At 49.3% G+C, this 25327-nt stretch overlaps 1 protein-coding gene and 1 pseudogene across 2 annotated transcripts in view; both read left to right on the forward strand.

Moving 5' to 3' along the window:
- Positions 1-15695: 15695 nt before the first annotated feature.
- Positions 15696-25327, forward strand: part of Polr3E (RNA polymerase III subunit E) — a 187686-nt gene continuing 178054 nt past the window's right edge. For both annotated transcript variants that reach the window (XM_080282857.1, XM_080282858.1), the window contains exon 1: positions 15696-15767. In XM_080282857.1, the coding sequence (XP_080138983.1) occupies positions 15723-15767 (45 nt within the window). In that variant the 5' untranslated portion in view covers positions 15696-15722. The remainder of the gene's footprint in view (positions 15768-25327) is intronic.
- On the forward strand, positions 24536-24655 carry LOC145413336 (5S ribosomal RNA; annotated as a pseudogene).

Raw genomic sequence — 25327 nt, forward strand, 5'->3', positions numbered from 1 at the left:
CCCACCACCAAATGCGGGGATGGCGCCACAATACCGCACTCTCTCCTCACCACCCACACCTCACGCCACCACCGCCTCACCACCACCACAAATTCTTTTCCACAGCCAGCCTCCCACCTCCTCACCTCCAGCCCCTTCGCCCTCCACAATTAATGCCACCTCACCACCGCTACCAACCGCCAGTACCAAAGCACCCTCACACCCCCACACACCACCCACCTCAAGCCCCACTGCCTCGCCCACATCTACCATTGGAGCGCTGCCCGCAACTACCCCACCCGAGCGCACCGCCTCCACCGCCACACCACACACAGCCAAAGCACCAAAGGGCTGCACTCCCACCTCACCACCCACTTCCACCCTAAAACCCGCCATCAACCACTCTGGCTGCCTTTCACACCCGCCAGCAAGACACACCACCACCTCCCCAAACTCAACTCCACCTTCCCCACCGCCAACCACCGCCACCAACCCTCCCCCTAAATCCTATGACTGCTACATCTCACCCTCGCCTTCTCTACCTACCTCCCCCTACCCATCTCCCACCCAACCGTCCGTCACGGCGCATCGCACCCCACCTACTGACTCACCAGCACTGCAAATGCCTGACCTTTCTCCCACCCCCTCACTGCCGCCCTCCCCATCCCCCACATCCACCACCGCCACAGCGCCCCCACCCCCGTTCACACCATCAACCTCACCACCACACAACCAAACCTAGCCCACACCACACACCCAACACACCACCCACGCCCACACCCAAAACCACCATTACACGCTCCGACCTCCTATCCCGCCCACCTCCCCGATATGCCCCGACCCCCCCGCCTCCCAGCTCACCACTGAACCACCCTCACTTCCCTAACATGCTACACCAGGCACAAATCCTCTCCACCTACACTCCTCAGAGACACCATGTTGCATGACCCCATAGCAAAACACAGTGCACCCCAGCAGTTTCCAGCCTTCAGGACAGCTCTCCATGGGAGACAAGACCCACCGACATGAGGATTCGCTGAGCCATATGGGCGCCGCCCTTCGGATGTAAACACTGAATCCGTGGACCCCTCCACCTCCTACGACTCCTCGGCTCCTCCACCAACCCATCCACCCTCTTCATCACATGTGACACTGAGCAAGATGAAAACCCTGCCACCACCGCCTGGCACACCCTCTTCCAACACCTGCAGCCAGTCTACCACACCTACGACACAAAAGTTTACAACCTCCAGTCACAGGGACAAGACTTTTTCCCCAAAGACAGTGGTAAAATGCTGAATAGTCTTATGGAGGACAGCCCAACACCCCCAGAAGAAGACTATGGAGGGGTGAATAAAGCTCGACTTGATTCCGGGCAACAGGGACATAAGTCTGCCTGGGCCACGTGCCCCTATGACCCGGAACTCTCCCACCGCCACCATAGCAGGAAAAAGAGACTACCTTCTGGGCGAGCTGACCACCAACAAGATCGGGGTGGGGCTATTACTCTGGCTCCGGTCAGCACCTCTGAGACGGCCTGTAGCTGCTCCCACCTTCGTCAGGAGATGGCCAGTAGCCGCTCTGAAGGTGCCCTTAAAGAGACGGCCTGTAGCTGCTCGACCCTCCTGCAGGAGATGGCCGGTAGCCGCTCTGGAGGTAATAAGGAGACGGCTTGTAGCCGCTCCCGCCTTCATCGGGAGATGGCCAGTAGCCGTTCCAAAGGTGCCCTAACAGAGATGGCCTGCAGCTGCTCGACCCTCCTGCAGGAGATGGCTGGGAGCCGCTCTAGAGGTAACCAGTAGTCAGCCGGTGGCTGCTCCCGCCTTCGTCAGGAGACGGCTGGTAGTTGTTCTGAAGGTGCCCTTGAGTCAGCCAGTAGCCGCTCCCTTCCCCAGGCACGGCCAGTAGCTGGGCCTTTGCAACGGCCGGTAGCCATGCCCCTAGAAGGCCATGGCTAGTAGTCGGGCCCTGCGAGAGGAGACGGCCAGTAGCCGCTCCTCCATCAGGTGCTGACTCCCCTACACGAGACTACGACCCAGAGGGAGGCCCCAGCCTGGAGGACTATTGGAGAGGCCCCATGACCACCACCAGGCTCTTCTCACTACAGCCGGTCTCTGAGAGGCCTTGCCTGATGGACACCGACTGAGGCCGGCGCCACAGCCCACTCCTGACGGCATCCCCGACCACTGGGGACCACAGCCCATGTGACCTCCAGACCGCCCCCAGGACCCCAGGGCGGGACATCCTTGCACCCCGACGCCGGAGACCCTCGTCCTCCGTCAGGCGCCTGAGTGAGAGATTCAAGCAGCTGTTTGGCCCCAGCCCAGAGGGCCAGACTCCCGCCCCGAGCTCCGAGAGCGTGGGACCTTTCACCACCAACAGCCCAGGACGAGAGAGGACGCCCCTTTGCGTGAGCCAGTGGCCCCTGAATACAGAGGCCCTCGAGTTTAGGCTGAATTGTTCCCGCCACCCTTGTCCCTGACCGCCAGTACACCCAGTCCCGAAAGTGAGTGACAATGAAAGCACAGTGAAAGTGATACAGTGAAGCAAGGGTGGAACAGTGAATTATCAGAATACGGGGTCAGAAATGAAAGCGTCAGTGTTAGTGTAAAAGAAAAGTGAATAAATAAAGTAACCGTGAGATGATAGTGAATACGGCCGGGCAGCGAAAGAAGTGTCTGTCTGAGTGAAAGCGCTACCATCTTAGTGATATAGCCTCACGCCGAGATCATACAGAGGCTCCAGTGCAATAACAATAATTAATAACACGACGGACAAACGAATTAGATTGCCAACAGTGAAAACAGTGCCACGGCCCTAGTGAACAGAACTCCACCCGATAGATTAAACTTGGACTTCCCCTAAGTGATAGTATTTTGTCTCACTGCCCTAGGACTCCTGATCGTAGTGCTATTCACTTTACCTGATCTTGTCGCGAATAATATCCTGCGTGATACTAATATCCACAATCTAGGCCTAAGGTTTATAATTGTTCAGTATAATTACTCCTGTGACATCTACTTGCTCCACATGTAGAATTTAGCGATACACGTGTACGGTTAAGTTGCCTTGAGTGTTTGTGTCCTGCCCCTCTGTCTTATTTGTCTAAGCTCCGGTCTAGAAAAGGGAACACCAGCAACACACTATGCGTTAGAGGGACGGGAAGCCAACCTTAAAACACTTAGCATTTTATATATATATATATATATATATATATATATATATATATATATATATATATATATATATATATATAAATATATATATATATATATATATATAATCGTCTACATGTGACGCGGCGTAGACTAAGCTAGGTAGGGCATCGTCTATGTGACGCGAACATATTATTAGCTAGGTTTTCGTCTCTGTGACGCGGACACCTAGGATTATGGTTAAGTGCATATATATATATATATATATATATATATATATATATATATATATATATATATATATATATATATATATATTTCCACACCTGTTGTGCTAGCTACGCTGAACTCTGTTGTGCATATGTCATGTGTCTAAGTATTTCTGTGGGATACTATTTGTGATAATGTATGAGCAAATCGTGTCATTATTCAGGTGTGATCCCGTATTAGACGAGCTGAACTAGGAACTGAGAGTGAATCTTGAAATTGCTATATTGTACCATTTGATCTCCCTGACTTTGGTCATAGAATAGAGTATGTATATCTTGTTGTCTAATACATATAAGTGTACCATTTGACCCGAGTTGTTTGTGTTTTCCCTTCGTGGCTGTCTCTGACCCGGTCTAGAATAAAGAGCCCCGCACTGCACCGTTCCTAGAACCGAGAAGTCGGAGTCTAGGATACGCTGCATAATATATAGATGCTGAAGAGAGAGAGAGAGAGAGAGAGAGAGAGAGAGAGAGAGAAATTTATATCTTTACTTCTTATTTGCCACTAGTTATTCATAGGTAAGCATCCATAGGTAAACATATGCTTGTCATTTGCGAACAATATTAGGAATAAGAGAGGAGATATTTCAGAAAGATCTTAACATAAATTAAAAACAATAAAGGGCCTAAGATAGGACCTTGTGGTACACCACAAGTAATGTTTTTAAAATAGGACTTCGATTCAATATAATGTACACCTTATTTTCCAGAAGTCATGTAGAGTTTTCTTTACCTCTTGAATATTTTCCCTGTTGAATAGAATTTCGCCAATTAATTCTTGCTTATTTTCTTTGTACGATTGTTGTTATGCAGTGTGTTCTGTGTCCCCGACTTCTTGGGTCCAGTCACGGTGCAACTCTGGGTCCTTAATTCCTGACCAGGTCAGCACTAGCAAGGAAGGGAAACACTAACACCACGAGTGAACAAATACACCAATATATTAATAGAGAAACAATTACACACACAGTATTCTATGACCAGAGTCGAAATTACACAATACCTTACACTGACATTGGTCAGAATCACTGTCCACCTAGTTCAGCATCTTTGTCTCACATCTGAGTTATTTCCCCGCAGTTTCACAGGCAATATTTCGCCAATATAGATAATACATCAACACAGAGAGGTTTACATACAACACAACCCAGTATACCCACAGGGAAAACTCTTAAGCCTAGGTGCTCGCGTGACATAGACGGGTCCTAGCTAATGCATCATCTCTGCGTGACATGTACAGCAGTCCCTAGCTAACTTAGCCTCCATATACGCGTCACACTGGTCGAGAATATACCCTAGGTCACAATGGGGGGGAAGTGGGGGGGGCCAGGGGCTTACTGAGGATAGGGGGGGTTTCTCTCTATGGGGCCGGGCCGGGGGCAGGGAGGAGGGGAGGGGGAGGATCCAGTACTGAGATATTGCTGTGTTACGTGAGTGATACGGGTTCGTCTGTCCTGTCCGAAGGGGGGGGGTCTCAATCTGGGGATGGGGTTATACACTCTTCATGTGATTCACAGGGGCTTGACTCGTCAGCAAGGGGGGGGAACACTGACAGGAGGGGGGGGTGCCGCATATTGGGGTAGGAGAGAGGAACACAGGAGAACGGTTCACTGGTAGTTCACTGAAAAAGGGGGGGGGGATTCACAACACTGGGGAGGTATATAATCCGAGACCTGTCACTCACAGTTCTGACAGAGAGGAGACCACAGCCCACGGGGGAGAGGGCCTATGCAGGGAGCTCCAGGTGGCGGCCAGGCATGGGAGGCGGGTCGTCTGGGGAGCTGTGAAGAAAAGTGGGGCCCATGGAGTTGCCACTAGTCCGGAAGTAACGGGGCGGTGAAAGGGGTGGCTTTCTCACCGCATCGGTCCTTCAGGAGGCAGGGCTCTCGGGACTGGGCCCAAAGAGGTCCAGAAGTCTGACTGTACGCCGTTGGCCCCTGGTCGTCTTTGGAGTCCGGGGGAGGGCCTGGTGGAGGCCTGGCCCATGGGTCAGCCGGGAGGAGGGTGCCGCTGAGGTAAGGCAGCCCGTACCCCAGTCCGGGGCAGCCATCAGGGGAGAACTGCAGCCGCTTGCATTGGGGGAGGCCCTTTGGCCTCGGTGAGCACCTGGGGAGGCCCACTGGTTCTGGGGACTGTGGCCTCTGCTGCAGGGGGAGGTCAACAGGGTAGGCCTGTGACCACTGGTCCTGGCAGAGCCCGTCAATGTCTGGGGTGGCCCTGCCTGCAGGGACTGGATTCCGGGCCTTGGGGGAGCCTCGTCTGGTCCGGACTAAGGTGGGGAGTCTGTAGGGGGGGAGACTCCAGCCTTCCAAGGAGAGAATTGGGAAGAGTGGCATCTGCTCTAACACCAGGGTGGTGGGGCGAGCCAGAGGTGACTCCTTTCGTCAGGCAGCTCCATCGAGCACTGACTGTGCTCCTACATGGATCAGGGGTGCGGGGGCACTCCTGTCGTAGGGCTAGGGCCTCCTGCCTTGGAGACGTCGGGAGGAAGAGGTCGGACATACGTTCTCGGCTTTCACCACAGCTGTGATGAAGCATGTCCTCCCTTTGTCGGGTTGGGGTTACCTGTCCCGGGGACGTCAGGAGGAGGAGGTTGGACGTACTCTCTCGGCTTTCATCACAGCTCCGATGGAGCGTGCCCTCCTTCCATGTGGGAAGGTCTTGTGCCTGTAATGTTGGGAGGAAGAGGTCAGACGTACTCAGTTTTCACCACAGCTCCGACAGAGTGTGCCCTCCTTCAGTCTAGGCAGGGGAATAGCAACCCTAGAGGCTCCTCCTGGGTCCTCAGTTAGGTGTGGAGCTGATCCAGCTGACTCAGCATCCGAGGGTGTGCCTGGGAACTTACCACTGCAAGTCCCACCCTGATTCTGGCGAGCATTCCCTGTGCTGGAGAGTATTGTACTTCCTCCGTACACTGCCTGGTGGTCTGGCTGAATGGAAGAGGGGTGCCGGGTCCCGAGGGAGATGCGCTGTTGTTGCCTGGACATCCGCCCAGGTAGGTCAGCCCCTCCTTTGTCTCCTTGTGGGGTGGGTGTCACCCCCTCACTCTCTCCTCCTGGGGTGGTGGTGTCGGGCTCATCCCGCTGCGCTGGTATTTCATCACCGTCATGGGTTAAAAAGTCACGTCCCCGTGACTGGAGTTGGAACGTGTCAGAGGTGGCGGTGTGTTGTGAGGGCGTGAGGTGGAGGAGGAAGTTTGTCCAATGGGTGGTTCGCTGGTTTGGCTGGAGATGTGGGGAGTACCTGACGGTGGGAGCTGACGACATTGATATTTGTCATAGGAGGTGGAGGAGTTGGCCAGTGCCGTGGATGCAGCACATGCACCCCTGGGGTGGTGTCCAGTGGACAAGAGTGGTTTTCATTTCGAGTGGTGGGGATGGGGTGGCCGGGAAGAAGTCTGGCTGAAAACTGGAGAGGGCGATCATGTTGGCATGTTTATGGGGGCATTTCGAGGTAATCGGCTTAGTGGGGTGGGCAATTGGGATGTTCTCTAGGGGATGGCGGGATTTGCAAAGGAGGGGGGAATAGTAGGGGCGGGAGTGGAGAGCAGAGAGGGTGTGTGGGTGTAGCGGGCAGGTGGGCGTGATAGGTGGCTGGATCGGGTGCGGGTGGTTGTCGGAACAGGTGTGGGTGGGGAGGAAGGGTTGAGAGGCAGGTGTACTGTGGGCATGGCAGGCGGGGGTGGCATCAAGGGTGATGTTGGTGATGAGGTGTGTTGTTGTGAGGTAGGGGTTAGGGTGGTGGTGGTGACGGGTGCAGGTGTAGTACTTGGGGGTTGTTGGGGGGGGCTGGATGTGATGGAAGGCGATTCTGAGAGATGGGGAGAGGTGGTGGTGTATGGTGGGGAGGTTGAGGATGTTGGGGGTGTGAGTGAGAGTGACGGGGGGGTTGCGGCGGGCGTGGGGGTGGGGGAGGTGGGGGGGGGTTGTTTAAGGAGAAGGAAGGGGACAAGTAGCAGGCGTAGGAATTTTCCTGAGTTGGGGGGAGGGAGGTGGGCAGGTTGGGTGATTTCCTGTTCGGAGGTGGTGGTGTGCTTGGTGGCGGGGATTGTAGCACGTATCGGTTTCTATAGGTGCGGGTGGTGTTGTGGTAGTTAATGGTGACCTGGTAGGGGTTGGGGACATTGACTATTTCATAAGGGTCCATGTAGCGCGGGGCAAGTTTGTGGGCGGTAGGTAGGGTGGCAACCATGACGAGGTCACCAGACTTGTAGGGATTAGCAGGTGTGTCGTCTGGGGTTAGGTCTTGTGCATCTTGTAGGTGTTTGAGTTTCTGCTTGAGGTGGATCAGGGGGTCGAAGGAGGTGGGGTTGGTGGGGGATGGAGGTGGCAGCAAAGGGGGAGGAGTAGGGGCAGCTTGCCGAATAGTCTTTCATGTGGCGTGATGCCATCTTCATGCGGGCAGGTGTTCATGTCCCATTATATAATTTTAACATGGGCTGGCCAATCATCGTCCTGGGTGGCTTGAATGTGGGTGCGCACCTGGTTGAGTAGAGTGCAATGGCTGCGCTCACAAATGCCGTTTCTTGTGGACAGTAAGAGGATGAGTGTGAAATATTATATGCAAAGATGGTGGATAGTTCTTTCCAGACTTTACCTGTAAACTCAGTTGCATTATCGGAGTGGAGGGCTTAGGGAATCCCGGAGTATGGAAACAAGTGGCGGGTCATCATGTCTCCTACGGCAAGGGCTTAATGTTCTTTCACCAGACAAGCGACTAGGAATTTAGAGTAGGTGTCTACGAACATAATGATGTAGCGGTAGCCTGACTTAGGGGGAAGAGGGCCGACCACATCGGTTGATAGCAGCTGCCACAGTTTGCTGGCCATTAGGCGATCCAAGGGGCCTGGAGTACGGGTGGTGTCCTTCCCGAGGGCGCATGCTCGGCAGGCTTGGATTACTTGTTGCACTAGTTTAGAGGGGTGTGGGACCCGGAAGATGTCATTAAATGCCTGGAGCAAATTTGTGGTGCCAAGGTGTATCCCGTTGTCAGAGTGGAGATAGGTGAGGGTGTCTATCGCGGCCTCGGGGTCGAGGGCTATGTGGCCGGACTGGGTGTACAACAAGTCACCGGATCTTTGTAGTCTGGAAAACAGATGGGCTGGCATCCAGTCTGGGAGGTCTTTGACTTGTCACCGTTGCAGTAGGGTGGAAGCGGATTGGATGGCACTCACGGGGAGTCTAGGGAGGGTGTCTGCGTTTGTGTGGAGTTTTCCAGGTCGGTACGAGATATCAAAATTGAATTCTTCCAAGGTCTCCCTCCAGCGGATCATCTGTGCATATTTGGTGTCAGATTGACGGAGCCATTGTAGTGATTGGTGATCGGTGATGATAGTTATGTGGGTGACCGCCAGGTACGCATGGAAGTATTCTAGTGCCCAGATGATACCAAGGCACTCCCGTTTCGTAGCTGCGTAGTTTCCTTTAGCCTGGTTGAGGGTACGGCTGGCGCAGGTGATGTGCTCCCTGCCGTCTTGTACCTGTGCTAGTACAGCACCTATGGCCACCACTGAGACATCAGTGTGGAGGCGGAATGGGATGGTATAATCTGGGAATGCCACTATGTAGGCTGTGATGAGCTCTTTGATGGTCCGGAAGGCTTGTAGGCGTTCCTCAGTCCAAGTGAATGGCTCCCCCTTCTTGGTGAGATCATGTAGCAGTTTGGCGATGGTAGTGAAGCCTTTTAAAAAACACCGGTAATAGGAGGCAAGGCCTATGAAGGCGTGCATCATGCATGTCTTGCAGCAGGGGAAGGTCGGCAATGGCTCCAAGTTTCTCTGTATCTGGTGCGATGCCTTCCTTTGATATGGCGTGTCCTAGGAAGGAGATGGATCGCTGGGTTAGAACACATTTGGATGGCCGGAGTTTAAGCCCAGCATGACGTATTCGGGAAAAAACCTGGCAGAGGCGGTAAAGGTGGTCAGGCCAGGTCCTGCTGAATATGATGACATCATCAAGGTAGGCGAGGCAGATTTCCCACGTGAGGCCACTGAGAACGGACTCCATGAGGCAGGAGAATGTTACTTGGGCATTGCAGAGGCCGAAAGGGAGCACGATGAATTCACAGTGCTTCCCATTTCTGGTAGAGAAGATGGTCTTTTGTCGGTTCTCTGAGTGCACAGGGTCTTGCCAGTATCCTGATTGTAAATCTAAGGTGGAGAACCAAATGGCCCTGTAAAGTGAATCCAGGGAGTTGTTGATCCTCGGTAGGGGAGTGGCATTCTTGATAGTGACATCGTTCAGGCGATGGTAGTCCACGCAGAATCTCAGTGTCCCATCTTTCTTTTTGATGAGAACAACAGGAGAGGATCACGGGCTGGTGGATGAAGATATTACGCCAGCATGTAACATGTCCTGGACCTGCCGGTCTTCCTCGGCCCATTGTGTGGGGTTTTTCCAGTGAGCGGGTTGCTGGATGGGGGGTCCTATTGTGTGTATCTCGTGGGACAGGATGGTGGTGTAGCCGATGTCAGTGAGTTCCGACGAGAAGATCTCCTGAAAGTCCACGAGGAGTCATTGCAGGTTGGTGGTTTGTTGAGGGGAGAGATGATTGGGGAGTGGGGGAAGGGACGGGGAGTTAGGGGACAAGGAGGGGTGCAGGGCTCTGCCTTTTCCATCTCGCCTACTACTAGAACCTTGGAGAGGGTAAGGGGCGAGGTGGAGAGATTAGCCGTGTGGACTTTCCTTGCTAGTGCTGACCCAGTCAGGAATTAAGGACCCAGAGTTCCACTGTGACTGGACCTGAGAAACTGGGACACAGAACATGCTGCAGAACACTGGTGGCTGGCGGTGGTTCTTGACCCTGCTGTAAAACGGCAAGGAAAGGAAATTCCGCAAACATGGTGGCCAAACCACACATTCAACTCCCAAAGTTCGATGCCGAACTCTACGATATACACACATACAGTAGGATCGCACAGTGCACGTCATCGCAGTGCGCGATTCGCCTTGTGCACGAGTGACCAAAAATCATAACCAAAAACCCTTCAATGCGCGAGTTTACCGCATAGAACGAGAGGCAGAGGCAAGGAGTGGCTCAAAAATGCGCGACCACTCCTCACACAGTGCGTCATGTGTTGTCATGTTGATGCGTGATGGAAGGCAGGACTGAGCTGTGTATGTCAAACATTAGCAAGATCCTTGCTGCTGTGGATAAGCTCAAGGAAGAGGTGAAGGAACAGGAAGTGAGCAACCTAAGAATGGAGGAACTTCTGGTTGGTATCAACAAACTCTTCCGTTTCTACACAGACAGGCACAGGGAAGAAATAAACAGAAGACAGATGCTCATAACAAGCTACACACAGCGGGCTCAAGTTGGTGAAATTGCGGAACCATCGACATCGTCTGCTCCTGTTCCTGTTGAGGATGAAGAGGATGCAATGTCAGAAGTGTCAGCATTGGACTTTGAAGGGTTTATGGCCGAAGTGAGTGACTTTGATGCTCCTGGGGAAGGTGCTCAAGAGGAGTCTGTGGAGGGAAATGTTGGTGCGGTGGGAGGTGCGGTGGGGAGTGAGGCACTGTAAGTGTTGCCATGACTTGGAACCCCTGTTATTTAAGGTCATCAGGCCTGTTGTCTACTGTTGTTAAGGTGACTACCCATATTTTGTTATTGTAGCTATAGCTTTAGTACAATGTCTGAAACATATGACCTTTATTATGTCTCTAAGGGCCAAAAAAATGTCCAGGTATGAGGGGGTACCGCCCATACGTAATTATTCCCATAAGATTATGTATTCCTAGTACGCGAATTCCCAGTGTGCGAGCTCGTACACAGCCCAATCTCTCGCGCACTGTGCGAGCCCACTGTATATGTCTATGATTAAAGCCATACTAGACATAAGCTTTGAGAATGATCGAGAAAAGGTAGCAGTCACACTCCCCCACCTTGGAGAAACTGTCTCGAGCATAGCCACAAAAATAGTCCCGGAGCTGAAATGGGACCAATTTCAACAAATCATGACTCAAGCCGTCACGCCCTCCCTAGGGAAAGTCATCGCCTTCTCCCAGTTGGACGCACTAACTTACGGCGGGTGTTAGGTGCAGGGGCGGGACTAAGGGGTGGGGGGTGAAAGGAGGGAGGGGGAGAGGGGGGTTTATGGTGTGGCACGTGCACAGAGCTTGAGGGGGTGGATCTGGTGCCATATGGAAATGCAACCATCTTCCGTGACAGTCGATGTTGGCCAGGAGTTTCTGCAACAGATCCCACCCCAAATACCCATCATAGGCACAGCAGGAGGAGTCAGATATAACAAACTGGTGTTAGGCAGTTGCTTATTGGTGACTTTGGACACGAAGAGCCCGGGTTTCCCCACAGATGGGCAGGGGGCCGTCCCCCACGTCTAGTAGGTGGGCTGAAGTGGGGAGGAGAGGGCCAAAGGCTCTGGCGTGACAGAAGTAGAAGTGATGGTATAGGCACGATCTGGCTGCTCCCATGTCAACCAGCAGTCGAGCTTTCACCCCATTTAACCTGGCTTTGTTGTAGACCGGGGGGCGATACTTGTGTGGTGTGGCCCCCGCCACCATGGGGAGGTGCGGGGGGGGGGTCCTAAAAATCCAGCTGGGGTGAGGCACCTTCCCCCTCGCCGCATATGTCCACCTCGTTGGCGTCGGAAGCCTCTATGAAGGGGGAGGGTTCACTGGGCCGATCATCCTCGATGGCCGACACTTTGTGGCACCCCTGGTTAGCAGCTCTTCGCTGGGCAGCCTTTAGTTGCTTTCTAATATTGTGTATGGGGCAGCGGTGACTGCATGCTGTGAACTCCCAGGGGCTGATGGAGATGAGATTGGACGTTTCCCTGGGAGTAGGTTGTTTCCTGGTGGGCGTGGCTTAGGGAAGGGCTAGCGGTTCCTGGGGCGGTGGGTGTGGGGTCGGTGTCTGGGGCTTGTTGGGGGGCAGCTTGTGGGTGGGGATTCTGCTCACTGCCCCTATCTGTTGGGGCGTGGAGCAGGCGGCGAGTAGGCGCCTCACCAACTGGATATCTTTGTCAATATCCCCAGTCAGGTCGTAAATGGTAAAATGTTCCCTGACCACACTGTGGAGTACTTGTAGGAGAGTATTAAACATATGTTCGTCCTGGGTTTGTGGGTCTGCCTCCAGGTAGGCAGTGGCGACGAGACGTCGCGTTTGAATGAGGGTGTCGTCCAAGTTCCCATCGTAAGTTAGTGCATCTAACTGGGAGAAGGCAATGACTTTCCCTAGAGAGGGCATGACAGCTTGGGTCACAAATTGTTGAAATTGGTCCCATTTCAGCTCCGGGACTATGTTTGTGGCAATGCTCAAGACAATTTTTCCAAGGCGGGGGAGTGTGACTGCTATCTTTTCTCGATCATTCTCAAAGCTTATGTCTAGTATGGCTTTGATCATAGACATATATGTGTGTATACTGCAGAGTTCGGCATCGAACTTTGGGTGTTGAACGTGTGGTCTAGCCGCCATGGTTGCGAAATTTCCGTTCCTTGCCGTTTTACCGCTGGGTCAAGAGCCACCGCTAGCCACCAGTGTTATGCAGTATGTTCTGTGTCCCGACTTCTCGGGTCCAGTCACGGTGCAACTCTGGGTCCTTAATTCCTGACCAGGTCAGCACTAGCAAGGAAGGGAAACACTAACACCACGAGTGAACAAATACACCAATATATTAATAGAGAAACAATTACACACACAGTATTCTATGACCAGAGTCGAAATTACACAATGCTTTACACTGACATTGGTCAGAATCACTGTCCACCTAGTTCAGCATCTTTGTCTCACATCTGGGTCATTTCCCCGCAGTATCACAGGCAATATTTCGCCAATATAGATAATACATCAACTCAGAGAGGTTTGCATACAACACAACCCAGTATACCCACAGGGACAGCTCTGAAGCCTAGGTGCTCGTGTGACATAGACGGGTCCTAGCTAATACATCATCTCTGCTTGACAATGTACAGCAGTCCGTAGCTAACTTAGCCTCCACATATGCGCCACACTGGTCGAGAATATACCGTAGGTCACACTGCGTGGAAAGTAGGGGGGGGGGCAAGGGGCTTACTGAGGATTGGGAGGTTTCTTTCTGTGATGCCAGGCTGGGGGCAGGGAGGAGAGGTGGGGGAGGATCCAGTACTGAGATATTGCTGTGTTGCGTGAGTGATATGGGCTTGTCTGTCCTTTCCGAAGGGGGGGGGGTCTCAACCTGGGGCTGGGGTTATATAGTACACTCCGCACGTGATTCACAGGGGCTCGACTCGTCAGCAAGGAGGGGAACACTGACGGGGGGGGGGGTGCCACATATGGGGATAGGGGAGAGGAACACAGAACGATCACTAGTAGTTCACTGAAAAAAGGGGGGGGGGTTCACAACACCAGGGAGGTATGTAATCCGAGACCTGTCACTCACAGTTCTGATGGAGAGGAGACCACAGCCCACGGGGGAGAGGGCCTATGTAGGGAGCTCCAGTGGGCGCCCAGGTGTGGGAAACAGGCCATTTGGGGAGCTGTGCAGAACAGTGGGGCCCATGGAGTTGTCACTAGTCTGGGAGTAATGGGGCAGTGAAAGGGGCGGCTTTCTTGCCACGTCGATCTGCAGGAGGCAAGGCCCTCAGGACTGAGCCCGAAGACGGCCAGAAGTCTGGGTGTACGCCATTTGCCCTTGGTCGTCATTGGGGTCCGGGGGAGGGCCTGGTGGAGGCCTGGCCTGAGGGTTGGCCGGGAGGAGGGTGCTGCTGAGGTAGGGCAGCCCATACCCCAGTCCGGGGCAGCCATCAGGGGAGAACTGCGGCTGCTTGGATTGGGAGAGGGCACCTGGGGAGGCCTGCTGGCTCCAGGGACTGCACCTTCTGTTGCATGGGGAGGCCGACAGGGTAGGGCTGGGGCTTCTGGTCCTGGCAGATCCCGTCAGTGTCTGGGGTGGCCCGGGCTGCAGGGACTGGATTCTGGGCCTTGGGGGCGCCTCGTCTGGTCCGGACTCAGGTGGGGAGCCTGTAGAGGGAGAGACTCCAGTCTTCCAAGGAGAGAGCCAGAAAGAATGGCACCTTGCTCTAACACCAGGGCAGTGGGGCAAGCCAGAAGTGACTCCTTTCATCAGGCAGCCCCGTTGGGCACTTCCTGTGCTCCTACGTGGATCAGGGGTGCGGGGGCACTCCTGTCGTAGGGATAGGGCTTCCTGCCCTGGAAACTTTGGGAGGAAGTGATCGGACATACACTCTTGGCTTTCGGCACAGCTCCGACGGAGCGTGACCTCCCTTCGTCGGGTTGGGGTTACCTGTTCCGGGGACGTCAGGAGGATGAGGTCGGACATACTCTCTCGGCTTTCGCCACAGCTCTGACGGAGCGTGCCCTCCTTCCGTGTGGGAAGGTCTTGTGCCTGTAACGTCGGGAGGAAGAGGTCGGACGTACTCTCTCGGCTTTTGCTACAGCTCCAACGGAGCATGACCTCCTTCCGTCTAGGTAGAGGAATAGTTACCCTAGAGGCACCTCCTGAGTCCTCAGTTAGGCGTGGTGCCGATCCAACTGACTCGGCTTCCGAGGGTGTGCCTGGGAACTTGGCACTGAAAGTCCCACCACGGTTCTGGCGAGCATTCCCTGTGCTGGAGAGTAGTGTACTTTTTCCGTACACTGCCGGGTGGTCTGGCTGCGCGGAAGAGGGGCGCCGGGTCGCGAGGGAGATGCGCCGTTGTTGCCTGGACATCTGCCCAGGTACTTCAGCCCCTCCTTTGTCCCTTGTGGGTTGGGTGTCACCCCCTTATTCTCTCCTCCTGGGGTTGTGGTGTCGGGCTCATCCCTCCGCGCTGGTAGTTCAATTGTTGTAGTTCACTTAACAGTGATCTCTTTTCAATATACTTTGCATAATCCATTACGAATTAAATGTTGTAGGTTCTCTGGACCAGTATCACAGAATGGGCATTTATAGTTTCTTGGTAAGTGTGTCTATTCTTCTCGTTTAGGTTCAGTGAGTTTGTTCGGCATTTAAAGAACATAACTGATTCTGGTGTGTTGTCGTATATGCTTTCTTCTTGACCGAGTTTCTTCCCTTTTCTGTAAATAATTAAGCTTTGTTTATCCTCCATATCCGATTTCCAATATTTTTCGTCCCATTTATATATCCTGTTTACTAATTCTTCTTTTTTTCATTATCTCAAGTTTGTTAAAATTTATTAAAATTGAGTATCGAACATAATATAAAGTAGCGACTGTAGCGGACTAGTAATAGCTAACATAACCAAAGGCGCTACACACTAGCTTGCAACCTTCGCTCAATCGCTCGATTCGCTCATAAGTCATAAATAAAAGCGCCGCTGTTGAGGTTAGGGGTTGCGAGTGGATTAGTATTCCAATTTCCGTGATGAGACCAGACGATAGTCATGACACTGACCCAGTCATTTGCGAGGTAAGAACTGGTAGTGGAACTGTTTGCCTTTACTTCAGGTTATATTCATGCTTACCTGATTCGTTGGGAACAGCCTGGAGTGTCCTCATTGCTCAGTTGGAATCTTGAGTGTAGACTGATGTAAGGCCATCATAATATCTGAACATGTAATAATTCATTGGTCCTGGTGTGAAGGTTTGGTAAAGTTTTTGAGTATAGCCTAGGTTAGGGACCTTATTTCCTCAAATGAAATTAGGGTTGATAGTTTGTGCAGTTAAAATCCTCTCAGTACCGGTATATGTTTTAGACATTGCCTGAATTAAGGTACTGTACTTTCATGTACTTCTGTGACAAATGAATATTACCTGTTTAATGAGTTTCAACCAACAGTAGCTTGCATTAGTCCGGTTTTAATCAGTCCTGGCATAACTGTGATCACCCGTGGATTTCAATGTTCCGAGGTGGTTAGGACCAAAGAGTGCCCAGGTTAGGTCTGATGTATGTTAGGTTGGGTTGTTTGGTTTGGTTATGGTAAAATTAGGGTATTGATTTCCTTTACTGCTGTTTCTTTAGCAGGCAGTCTTACCATACCCAGTGGATTTGTGCTGTCATATAGTGTATGCCTGTACCGTAAGTGTTTTGTTGTGTGCAATTGAATATTATTGAATCTTGCTCAGCTGAGCGGTGGATTTCGTTTCCCAACTGGATGCTGGGTTAGGTTAGGTTGGGCTGGGTCGGGTTAGGTTAGGGTAGGGTAGATTAAATTATTAGCTACCATACAGTTAAGCTAGGTTAGGTTAGGTTTAGTTAAACACTTAGATTAGGCCCAAGATTGCCATAGCCTTATGGTTTTATTCATTTGGATAACAAATGTGGCCACAAAACACTCAGATGAACTAAAATACTATCAGATGGAAGAAAAAACACCAAAAATAGGAAATGGCAATAAAGGAAATATGTACCTAAATTCTCTCTATCTATTGCCAGCCGCCTTATTCGCGTAAGGGGTGGCCACAAATAAATCGTCTCCATATCGTCCTGTCCCTTGCCATTTTATTGCCCTGCTCCCAGCTCATACCTCCCTCTTTCATATACCTCTCCACTCCATTCGTCCATCTCAGCCTTGGCCTCCCCCTCCCTCTCCCCCCCTCCACCTCACTCACGCTCTCCTTGTCAGTCTCTCGCTCTCCATGTTCTCCACATGGCAAAACCACCTCAGTGTATTTCTCCTAATGCTTGCTATCACAGCCACATCCACACCACAACGCTCCTTCACTTCCTCATTTGTCAGTCTGTCTCTCCATGTGACTCCACTTGCTCTTTTCAAATAACTCCACTGCTCTTACTCTTGACTTGTGTCCCTCCAACAGGGTCCAAGCTTCACTACCGTACGTTAGAGCTGGTATCACAATACTGTCATGTAGTAACTTTTTCACTTCTATGCTCACTTCCCTGTTTCTTATCACTGCTCTCAAGGAACCAGCAACATTCCTTCCCTGTTGCACCCTTTCAAGCACTTCACCCTTCCAGCCTTACTCATCACACTACCCAAGTACTTAAATGCACTCATTTTCCATTTCCTCCTCATCCAGCCTCGTTGTGTACATTCACTGACTTCACTTTTCTCGAAGACCATACATTCACCTTTAGATTGCGTTTCTTACACAGTCTCCCAAACTCATACACCAGGCATCTCGAAATGAATGGATCTTGAATTTGGCTCTCTCCTGTATTTTATTTTTCTTTTGGAAGGAACAGTTTTGCTGGCTCGTTGCCTTTGGTTCCTTCTTCCTCACATACAAAAAAAAAAAAAAAAAAAAAAAAAGCCTTGCAGCTTCCCTTTGTCTTCACTTAACAACACAGTATCATCTGCAAACTACAATACTGTACAGTACAGGTTGTTCCCAAACTATGCTCTTGCACTAGGGTCACTCCAACATCCACTGCCCAACGTTTCGTTTCGTTTCGTTTTTAAAGGCGCCAACATACTTGCATGTGTCGGCCTTGGTCACCTAATGGCAACTCTCCATGCTGCGTGATCCATTGCAGCCTCCCTGTTCAGTCCCTTAACCCTGAGGTCACACTTAATGACCTCGTCCCATGTCATTCTCGGTCTACCCCTCATAACCCCACCCCCAATATTAACACTTCTCACCTTCCTCACCCAATTATCATCCCCCATCCTTTCCACATGTCCAAACCATCTCAATCTACTTCTCCTCATCACAACACCAATACACTCCAGTCCCATCCTACCTCTCAACTCTTCCATCGTAAACCCAGCCCCTCCAGGCCTTGGACGCAGGGACACACTGCACATCCACCTAATCATTGACATTTCTGTATGTCTGAGCCGACGAATATCTTCCTCCTTCACTGCCCAGGTCTCACTGCCATACAGCATTACACTCCTAACAAATGCTGCATACAAAGACCCCTTAGCATGTAGGGAGAGTCCTCTCAGTGTCAGGAGAGGTAAGAGCTCCCTGAACTTCTTCCAATCACTTCTCACCTTAGCCACAGAGCTAGCTCCAGCCCCACCTCCAGCACACAACATGTGTCCCAAATAACAAAACTCTTCCACACACTCAAGAGATTCACCAGCAAGTTCAATCCTTTCACGTCTAACAATCTCCACCTGCTCACCCCGACACGCCGTACACATAAAATCAGCATTATCTCGCAGTCTACCTCTGATACCACTACATCTCTTATGCACCCATTTATCACAAACACTGCACAAGATGGAATTACTTCCCACGCCCTTGTGGCAAACTGCACATGGCCACTCTCCCTCGTCTTTGACAGTACCGCCACCAACCCTAGATATCATCACTTTTGTTTTATCTGCATTTACCCTTGTGCCCCATACCATCTCTCCACTTCCTAAACGTTTCCTCCGCCTCCCATTCGTTCTCTGCAATCAACACCAAATCATCAGGATACAACAACTTCCATGGGCGTCCGTTTCTAAAGTCACGTGAGAGGGCTTCAGGTACCATGATAAACAACATGGAACTCAAGACTGACCCCTGATGCACACCAACATTCACAGAAAACTCATCACTCAAATCTCCATTCACTCTTACCTGGGTGTGAGCACCCACATATATAGCCATAACCACCCTAACCAGCCATTCCTCCAAGCCAAGCTTTCTCATTGCCCACTTCACCACCTCTCTAGGGATTCTGTCAAAGGCCTTTTCCAAATCAACAAAAACAAAATAAAGATCCCTTCTCCTACCAATATATTTTTCCTGAAGCTGTCGAACAATGAATATAGCATCAGTGGTCCCCCTACCTGGCATAAACCCAAACTGCATCTCATCAATATTTACTCTTTCTCTAATCATACCTTCTAAAACTCTCTCCATTACCTTCATTATCTAAAAGCTTTATCTATCTATCTATTGCCAGACACCTCAATCCCGTTTGGGGTGGCTACAAACAAATCGCCTCCAAGTCGCCCTGTCCCCCGCCATTTGACTGCCCTGCTCCCAACTCACACCCCCCTCTCTCATATACCTCTCCACCCCATCCCTCCATCTCATCCTCGGCCTCCCCCTCCCTCTTGCCCCCTCCACCTCACTCACATACACTCTCTTCGTCAGTCTTTCACCCTCCATCCTCTCCACATGGCTTTATACCTCTGTAATTTCCTCTTTCCAGGGCATCACCCTTCCCTTTATACACATTTACAATTACACTCTTCAGCCAGTCATCTGGGACAACACACTCATAAATACTCCTATTTATCAGGTCAGTGACTAACCTCACCCCTATATCGCCTGAGGCCTTCAACATTTTGGCAGTCAACCCAGACACGCCTGCTGCCTTCCCCACCTTCATCCTGCCTATAGCCTCACTCACAGTAGCAGCATCAATCAAAGGCCAAGGGCCAGACACTGGATCTGCTGGCTCCAAACCTTCCCTATCCCAGTCAAACTCCTCATTCAACAACCGGTTATAATGCTGTCTCCATGCTTCTTTAATAACCTCACTGTTCACCACTACCTTTCCTTCATCATTCTTCACAAACTGCTCACCTGTAATATCCTGATTATCCCTCTTCACCTGACCTGCCATCCTAAATATCATATTTTTCCTTTCCCCATGATTTACATTATCAAGTAATAGTCTCAGTGACTCAGACTTTGCCCTGTATACCTCTCTTCTAGCCCTCTGCTTGGCAGTCAAATATTCCTCTTTGCTACCACCCTTCTTCCATTCCCGAAAAAGCCTTCTTTTCTCCTTAACTGCAGCTTCTACCCCCTCATCCCACCACCAAGTTACCGTAAACTGGGGTGAATTCGGACGATTTTTTCATTTTTTTGTGCCATGTAATCTAGTTTTTAATTCAGTCCAAGATCTTAAGTACTGTATGTTGAGCTGGTCCACTAGGGTATCGAATCATAGCAGTACAAAATTTAAAATGTTTCATATATAATTATAGCAAATATAGTAATGGGTGTCCGAATTTGTACTCAAACTTTGGTGAATTCGGACACACTGTATAAATTCGTACATAAATAGAAAATGAATGCATATGACTACCCTGGGTTCCCAGTTTAGTCTCGGACCTATGTGGGGCCATTTCGGACGCTCTGGGGCTTTTAAAAAAATGTTCTTCCAGTACAAAAATAATGCCACTCCCTGACAAAATTAGCTAATGACTATAATGAGATATGAACACAAGAGCAGTTTTATTTTTTTCCTTGGTTTAAATAAAACATATTAGAACACATGTAGATAAGACAAATCTAGCTACAAACCTTAGTACTGTATATGGAACAATCATTTCTTGACTAATAATTTTGTTTTTGGAAGACTGATGGATTATAAGGTACAGGTGATATTTAACATGATTATTTGGCTTTACCAGTTTTTTGCTTGCCTTTTTCACTACGATAAGGACCTTGATCTCCACCAGTTCTTTTCTTAAATGTTCGAGTCATTGGGTGACCTTGTTTAAACAGGTAGTACCATAAAAGCTCAAGAGTATACCTGTAAATGATACATATGAACCCAATTACACACAGTATCCACATCTGGCAAATTATAAGCAATTGTACATTGTAAAAAGTGTTAATTTTTCATTCATACGCCCCCTGTCCGAATTCACCTCATGTCCGAACTGACTCCAATTTGCATGAAAATTTTAAAAATTTCATTAAATGCCCAGTTAAGAGATTAATTGAGAAGATAACGCCAATTACTTACTTTGCACTTTCACACTATGCATGAAAGTACATCCGGCCACCGAAGATTTTCCTGCATCTATTCATTAACATTTCTGCCAAAGAAAGTTTGCCAATGTTACAAATTTTATTCTTTTTACATATGTTTGCTTTTTAGTATATACCTGGTATGTGTCACGTGATATATTAAGTATCTTTTTACACGAAAGTACAGTAAAGAATTACAAACAATTGGGAGCAAACAGATTTCTAATATGTTTATTCATTAATTATTAAATAATTTAAACAACTTTTTATTGCAGTATTATCCGAATTCGCCCCGAGTCCGAATTCACCCCAGTTTACGGTACTTTATGTCTTGGTGGTCCTCTTGTCCAACCGCATGTTACATCAGTAACTCTCAAGAAATTGTTCTTGAGGGCTGTGTACTGTTCATTAATGCCTCTGTCTACAGCTCCCTGTTCAGCCACCACTCTTCTCAACTTGCCATAGAAGGCATCCCGTACTACTTGGTTTTTCAGCTTCCGTATTTTCCTCCTAGGTACATAAGTCCTCTTTTTCATCATTTGTTCTTTAAGCACCATATCACAAAACAAATAGTTTGTGCTGCTGCACACACTCCTCACTTCCTATAACTTTAACATCCCTCACTAATCTCCTATCGGCCCACCTAACCAGAAAATAATCTATCTGACTGCTATTTCCCCCAGACTCATACGTAATTAACCTACTGTCTCTTTTCCTAAAATATGTGTTGCACACAATCATGTCCGTTGCCTCCCCAAAATCGAGTATCCTTTCCCCTTCTGCATTCCTTATACTATACACACATCCCCCATGCACTCCTTCATAACCTTGTGCTGCGTCACCTACATGACCATTTCAGTCCCCTCTCAAAATCACTATCTCATCATCCTGCATATATACTACCCACTACACGTATTAAATCATCCCAAAATCTATCTTTCTCAGCTACATCCAATCCTGCCTGTGGAGCATATGCCAATATAATCGCAGCTATCTTTCTACCCAACAGAATTTTCACTACCAATATCCTATCGCTTACTCCCAAAACATTCATAACATATTCCACCCATTTCTTCGCAACCATCACACCAACACCTCCATATCCGTCTGCCCCCCCCTGCCAAAACAACTTATAGCAACAGTCCTTCCCAACAATCTTTCTGGCTGATCCACCCCTGTACCGGACTTCCTGCAAACACGCCACATCCACCCACCTCCTACTGAATGCCTGAACGACTTCCCCTCAAACTTCCCACATTCCATGAACCCACCCTCATCTCCTTGGGTGATTTACTGTCCTCAGGCTTGCTTTGAAACTTATTTTGGCATCTTCAGTATTAATAAAGGTGGATAGACATAGCACAGGCCCCATTCACTGCACAGTCCCAGGTCCAGGCAATGGATCTGGGACCCCTAGCCCACCAGCTTACCAGTGGCTGTGGTAATGGCCTCGGGGCACCCTGTCAGGACAGCTGCAGGGACACCCGCCAAGCGTGCCTTGGCACTGCAACTATCCCGCCATTATACACCCACTGATAGGGCAGCCTCCTGCGGCGCTACTCCCAGGTTCGGGCCCCTCTCTATTGGGCGGAAGCAGCAGCCTGGGAACCGCAATGCCCTGTACCCTCTAGCACAGGCCCGAGCCCCATCTTGCCCTGGACCCATGATCTATGCCGGCGTAACCCCTGCCACGCTTCCCCCCAGAAGTCTGCCACTAGGTAGCGGGGGCAAAGTTTTCTGGCCGCATGCCCTTGCTGTCGCCAACCCCTGTAACGTAGTGGGATACGTTGTGTGAAATGTAAAGTGTATGTGGTGTAGTGCATAGATAGTTAGAGGAAATGTTTGGGAGAGTATGCTGGTCTACTCTCCATGCTATGACCCCATTTTACATGGATTGAACAACCATGGAGACATGACACATCCTTGTTTCAATCCAACCTTCAGATAGAAAAATTCACTCATTTCACTATCCACACGCACTGCAGCCTTAGCACCCTCATGCATACCCTTCACGGCCTTCAATAACTTCCCATCTACTCCATATATACTTAATACTTTCCACAATCCTTGTCAATTCACCCTTTCATATGCTTTCTCCAGATCCATGAAGGCCGCATACAACTTCTTTCCATTCTTTAGAAACTTTTCCACTGAAGATCTAAATTATAATTGGAAAATATTCAGTTGTCCTGGCTTTCAGTCTGCCATTTTCATTGTATATTTCCTTAGTTATATTGGTCCTGTGATCAAGAAAATATAAAATTTCATTGTGAAATTTATAATTATACCGAATTCTATTTCTTGTTGAAATTTGCCCCCCTGGTTAGGCTAGGTTAGGTTTTTTGTATGACTAGGTCATTTTTGGAGAGGATGGAGGGTGAGAGACTGGTGAGGAGAGTGTATGTGAGTGAGGTGGAGGGGGGGAGAGGGAGGGGGAGGCTGAGGATGATAGGGAGGGATGGAGTGGAGAGGTATATGAGAGAGGGGTGTGTGAGTTGGGAGAAGGGTAGTGAAATGGCGGGGGACAGGGCGACATGGAGGCAGTTTGTTTGTGGCCACCCCGTATGGGATTAAGGATTCTGGCAATAGATAGATAGATAGATTTTGGATAGCTTTTCTTTTGAGGGAAATTTGATATTACTGTATTTTTACAAGTTGCCAATATGCGGTTCAGGGATATTACTACCATAAACTCATGGTATGACACCTAACTGTAAGGTAAGCATTCTGCTGCAGCAGGTTAGGTTAGGTTAGGTTAGGTCTAGAAGACAATACTGCACAACCTGGGGGGTGTATTGGCAACTTATAAAAATTTACCGCATATTCTGAAAACCCAGTTCTTGGGCATTTCGTCAAAAAAAAAAAAAAAAACACAGCAATAAGACAACCCTAATAATGCAAAAAAAAAAAAAAAAAAAGGTACAGTAGATCCAAATTTCTTACTGAGATTAGGTAGTATTAAAAAATTTGTGATTTCCAGTAAACTGAAAGCCAAGATTGTTCAGATCACATTGGAATATACGTACTAGAAATTGCATTGGTGACCGCCTGGGAACACCAGATGCTGTTGGCATCCCTACGTGTCAAGTGGGATTGGTGGAGGATTAGTGTCCCTCCCTGTAAAACAATTAACTCTAAGCCCTTGGCCACCCCATTTGGGATACATGGCTTCTGGCAATGGATGGATGGAAATTGCATTGATATTTTGTGGTTGAATGAAAGTAAACATTTACCCAATAATGTGTGTGTATGCGATGTGTTTTGACATTGGTTGAATTGGGGAAATTTTCACTATAACTGTCTGCCACAAATGCTATACAGTAAACTCAAATTATCCGTTGTAATTCAGCCAAGTCCTATGCCAAGTGACATGAAATGGATATTGCATAATACCCCTACATTGGCTCAACATTTGGCATTGAGCTGGATGAAGTGTTACCATCCATCTCATCCCTCTATGCTTAAAACTTTCCCTTGAGTAAAAGATGAAAATTAAGCATAAATTACAGTGAGATAGTGATACAATACCGGTACAGTAATACAGCACTAGTTGGCTACTGATTATGAGGTGGCTGATACCACGTTGAGTACACCGCTTCCCGTTCGATCAGCGAAGTTAAGCAACGTTGGGTCTGGTTAGTACTTGGATGGGTGACCGCCTGGGAACACCAGATGCTGTTGGCATCCCTACGTCAAGTGGGGTTGGTGGAGGATTAGTGCCCCTCCCTGTAAAACAATTAACTCTAAGCCCTTGGCCACCCTGTCTGGGATACATGGCGTCTGGCAATGAATGAATGATGAAATGATACACCTCATCGCCGGATATTGCCTAGAACCTCTGGTTACGTCCTGTTTCGGCGCTGGATATTGCATAAATTTGCTGGATACTGTGATGATGGATAATTAAGAGTTTACTGTATTAAGTTCAATATTTATGGTAGGGAATCATGCAAGTTAGCTGGTAAATTGTTACTTTTGGGGAAACATGAGTATTGTGCTTTAAGCAATTATTTCTGGTGTTTTAAAGTGATGAATTTGCATTCACCATGATTTCTTTTGGAAATGTTTTGTTTCCAAAATCTGTGAGTGGAGTCACGAAAAAAAAAAAAAAAAAAAAAAAAAAAAAAAAAAAACCTGGGTTGGTAACAGGTGGTGGGTAAGGGGGCTATGCCTCCTCTAGGTCCCTTTCATTAATATGAACCATCCAGACTTTCATTAAACCTAACCTTGAAAAAGCCACTTATGGTGCTTTAGGGACACTGTGCCAGTTTGGATTGTTGAACAAGTAAGACGTAAGCATCTCTGGATTGACTTTTTTCGTCCATACAGTAGTTTTCTTTCCCACAATACCAACAT

This window comes from Coenobita brevimanus, chromosome 95 (assembly GCF_032717465.1).
Source record: "Coenobita brevimanus isolate Jiangsu-jjx chromosome 95, ASM3271746v2, whole genome shotgun sequence".
Classification (NCBI taxonomy): domain Eukaryota; kingdom Metazoa; phylum Arthropoda; class Malacostraca; order Decapoda; family Coenobitidae; genus Coenobita; species Coenobita brevimanus.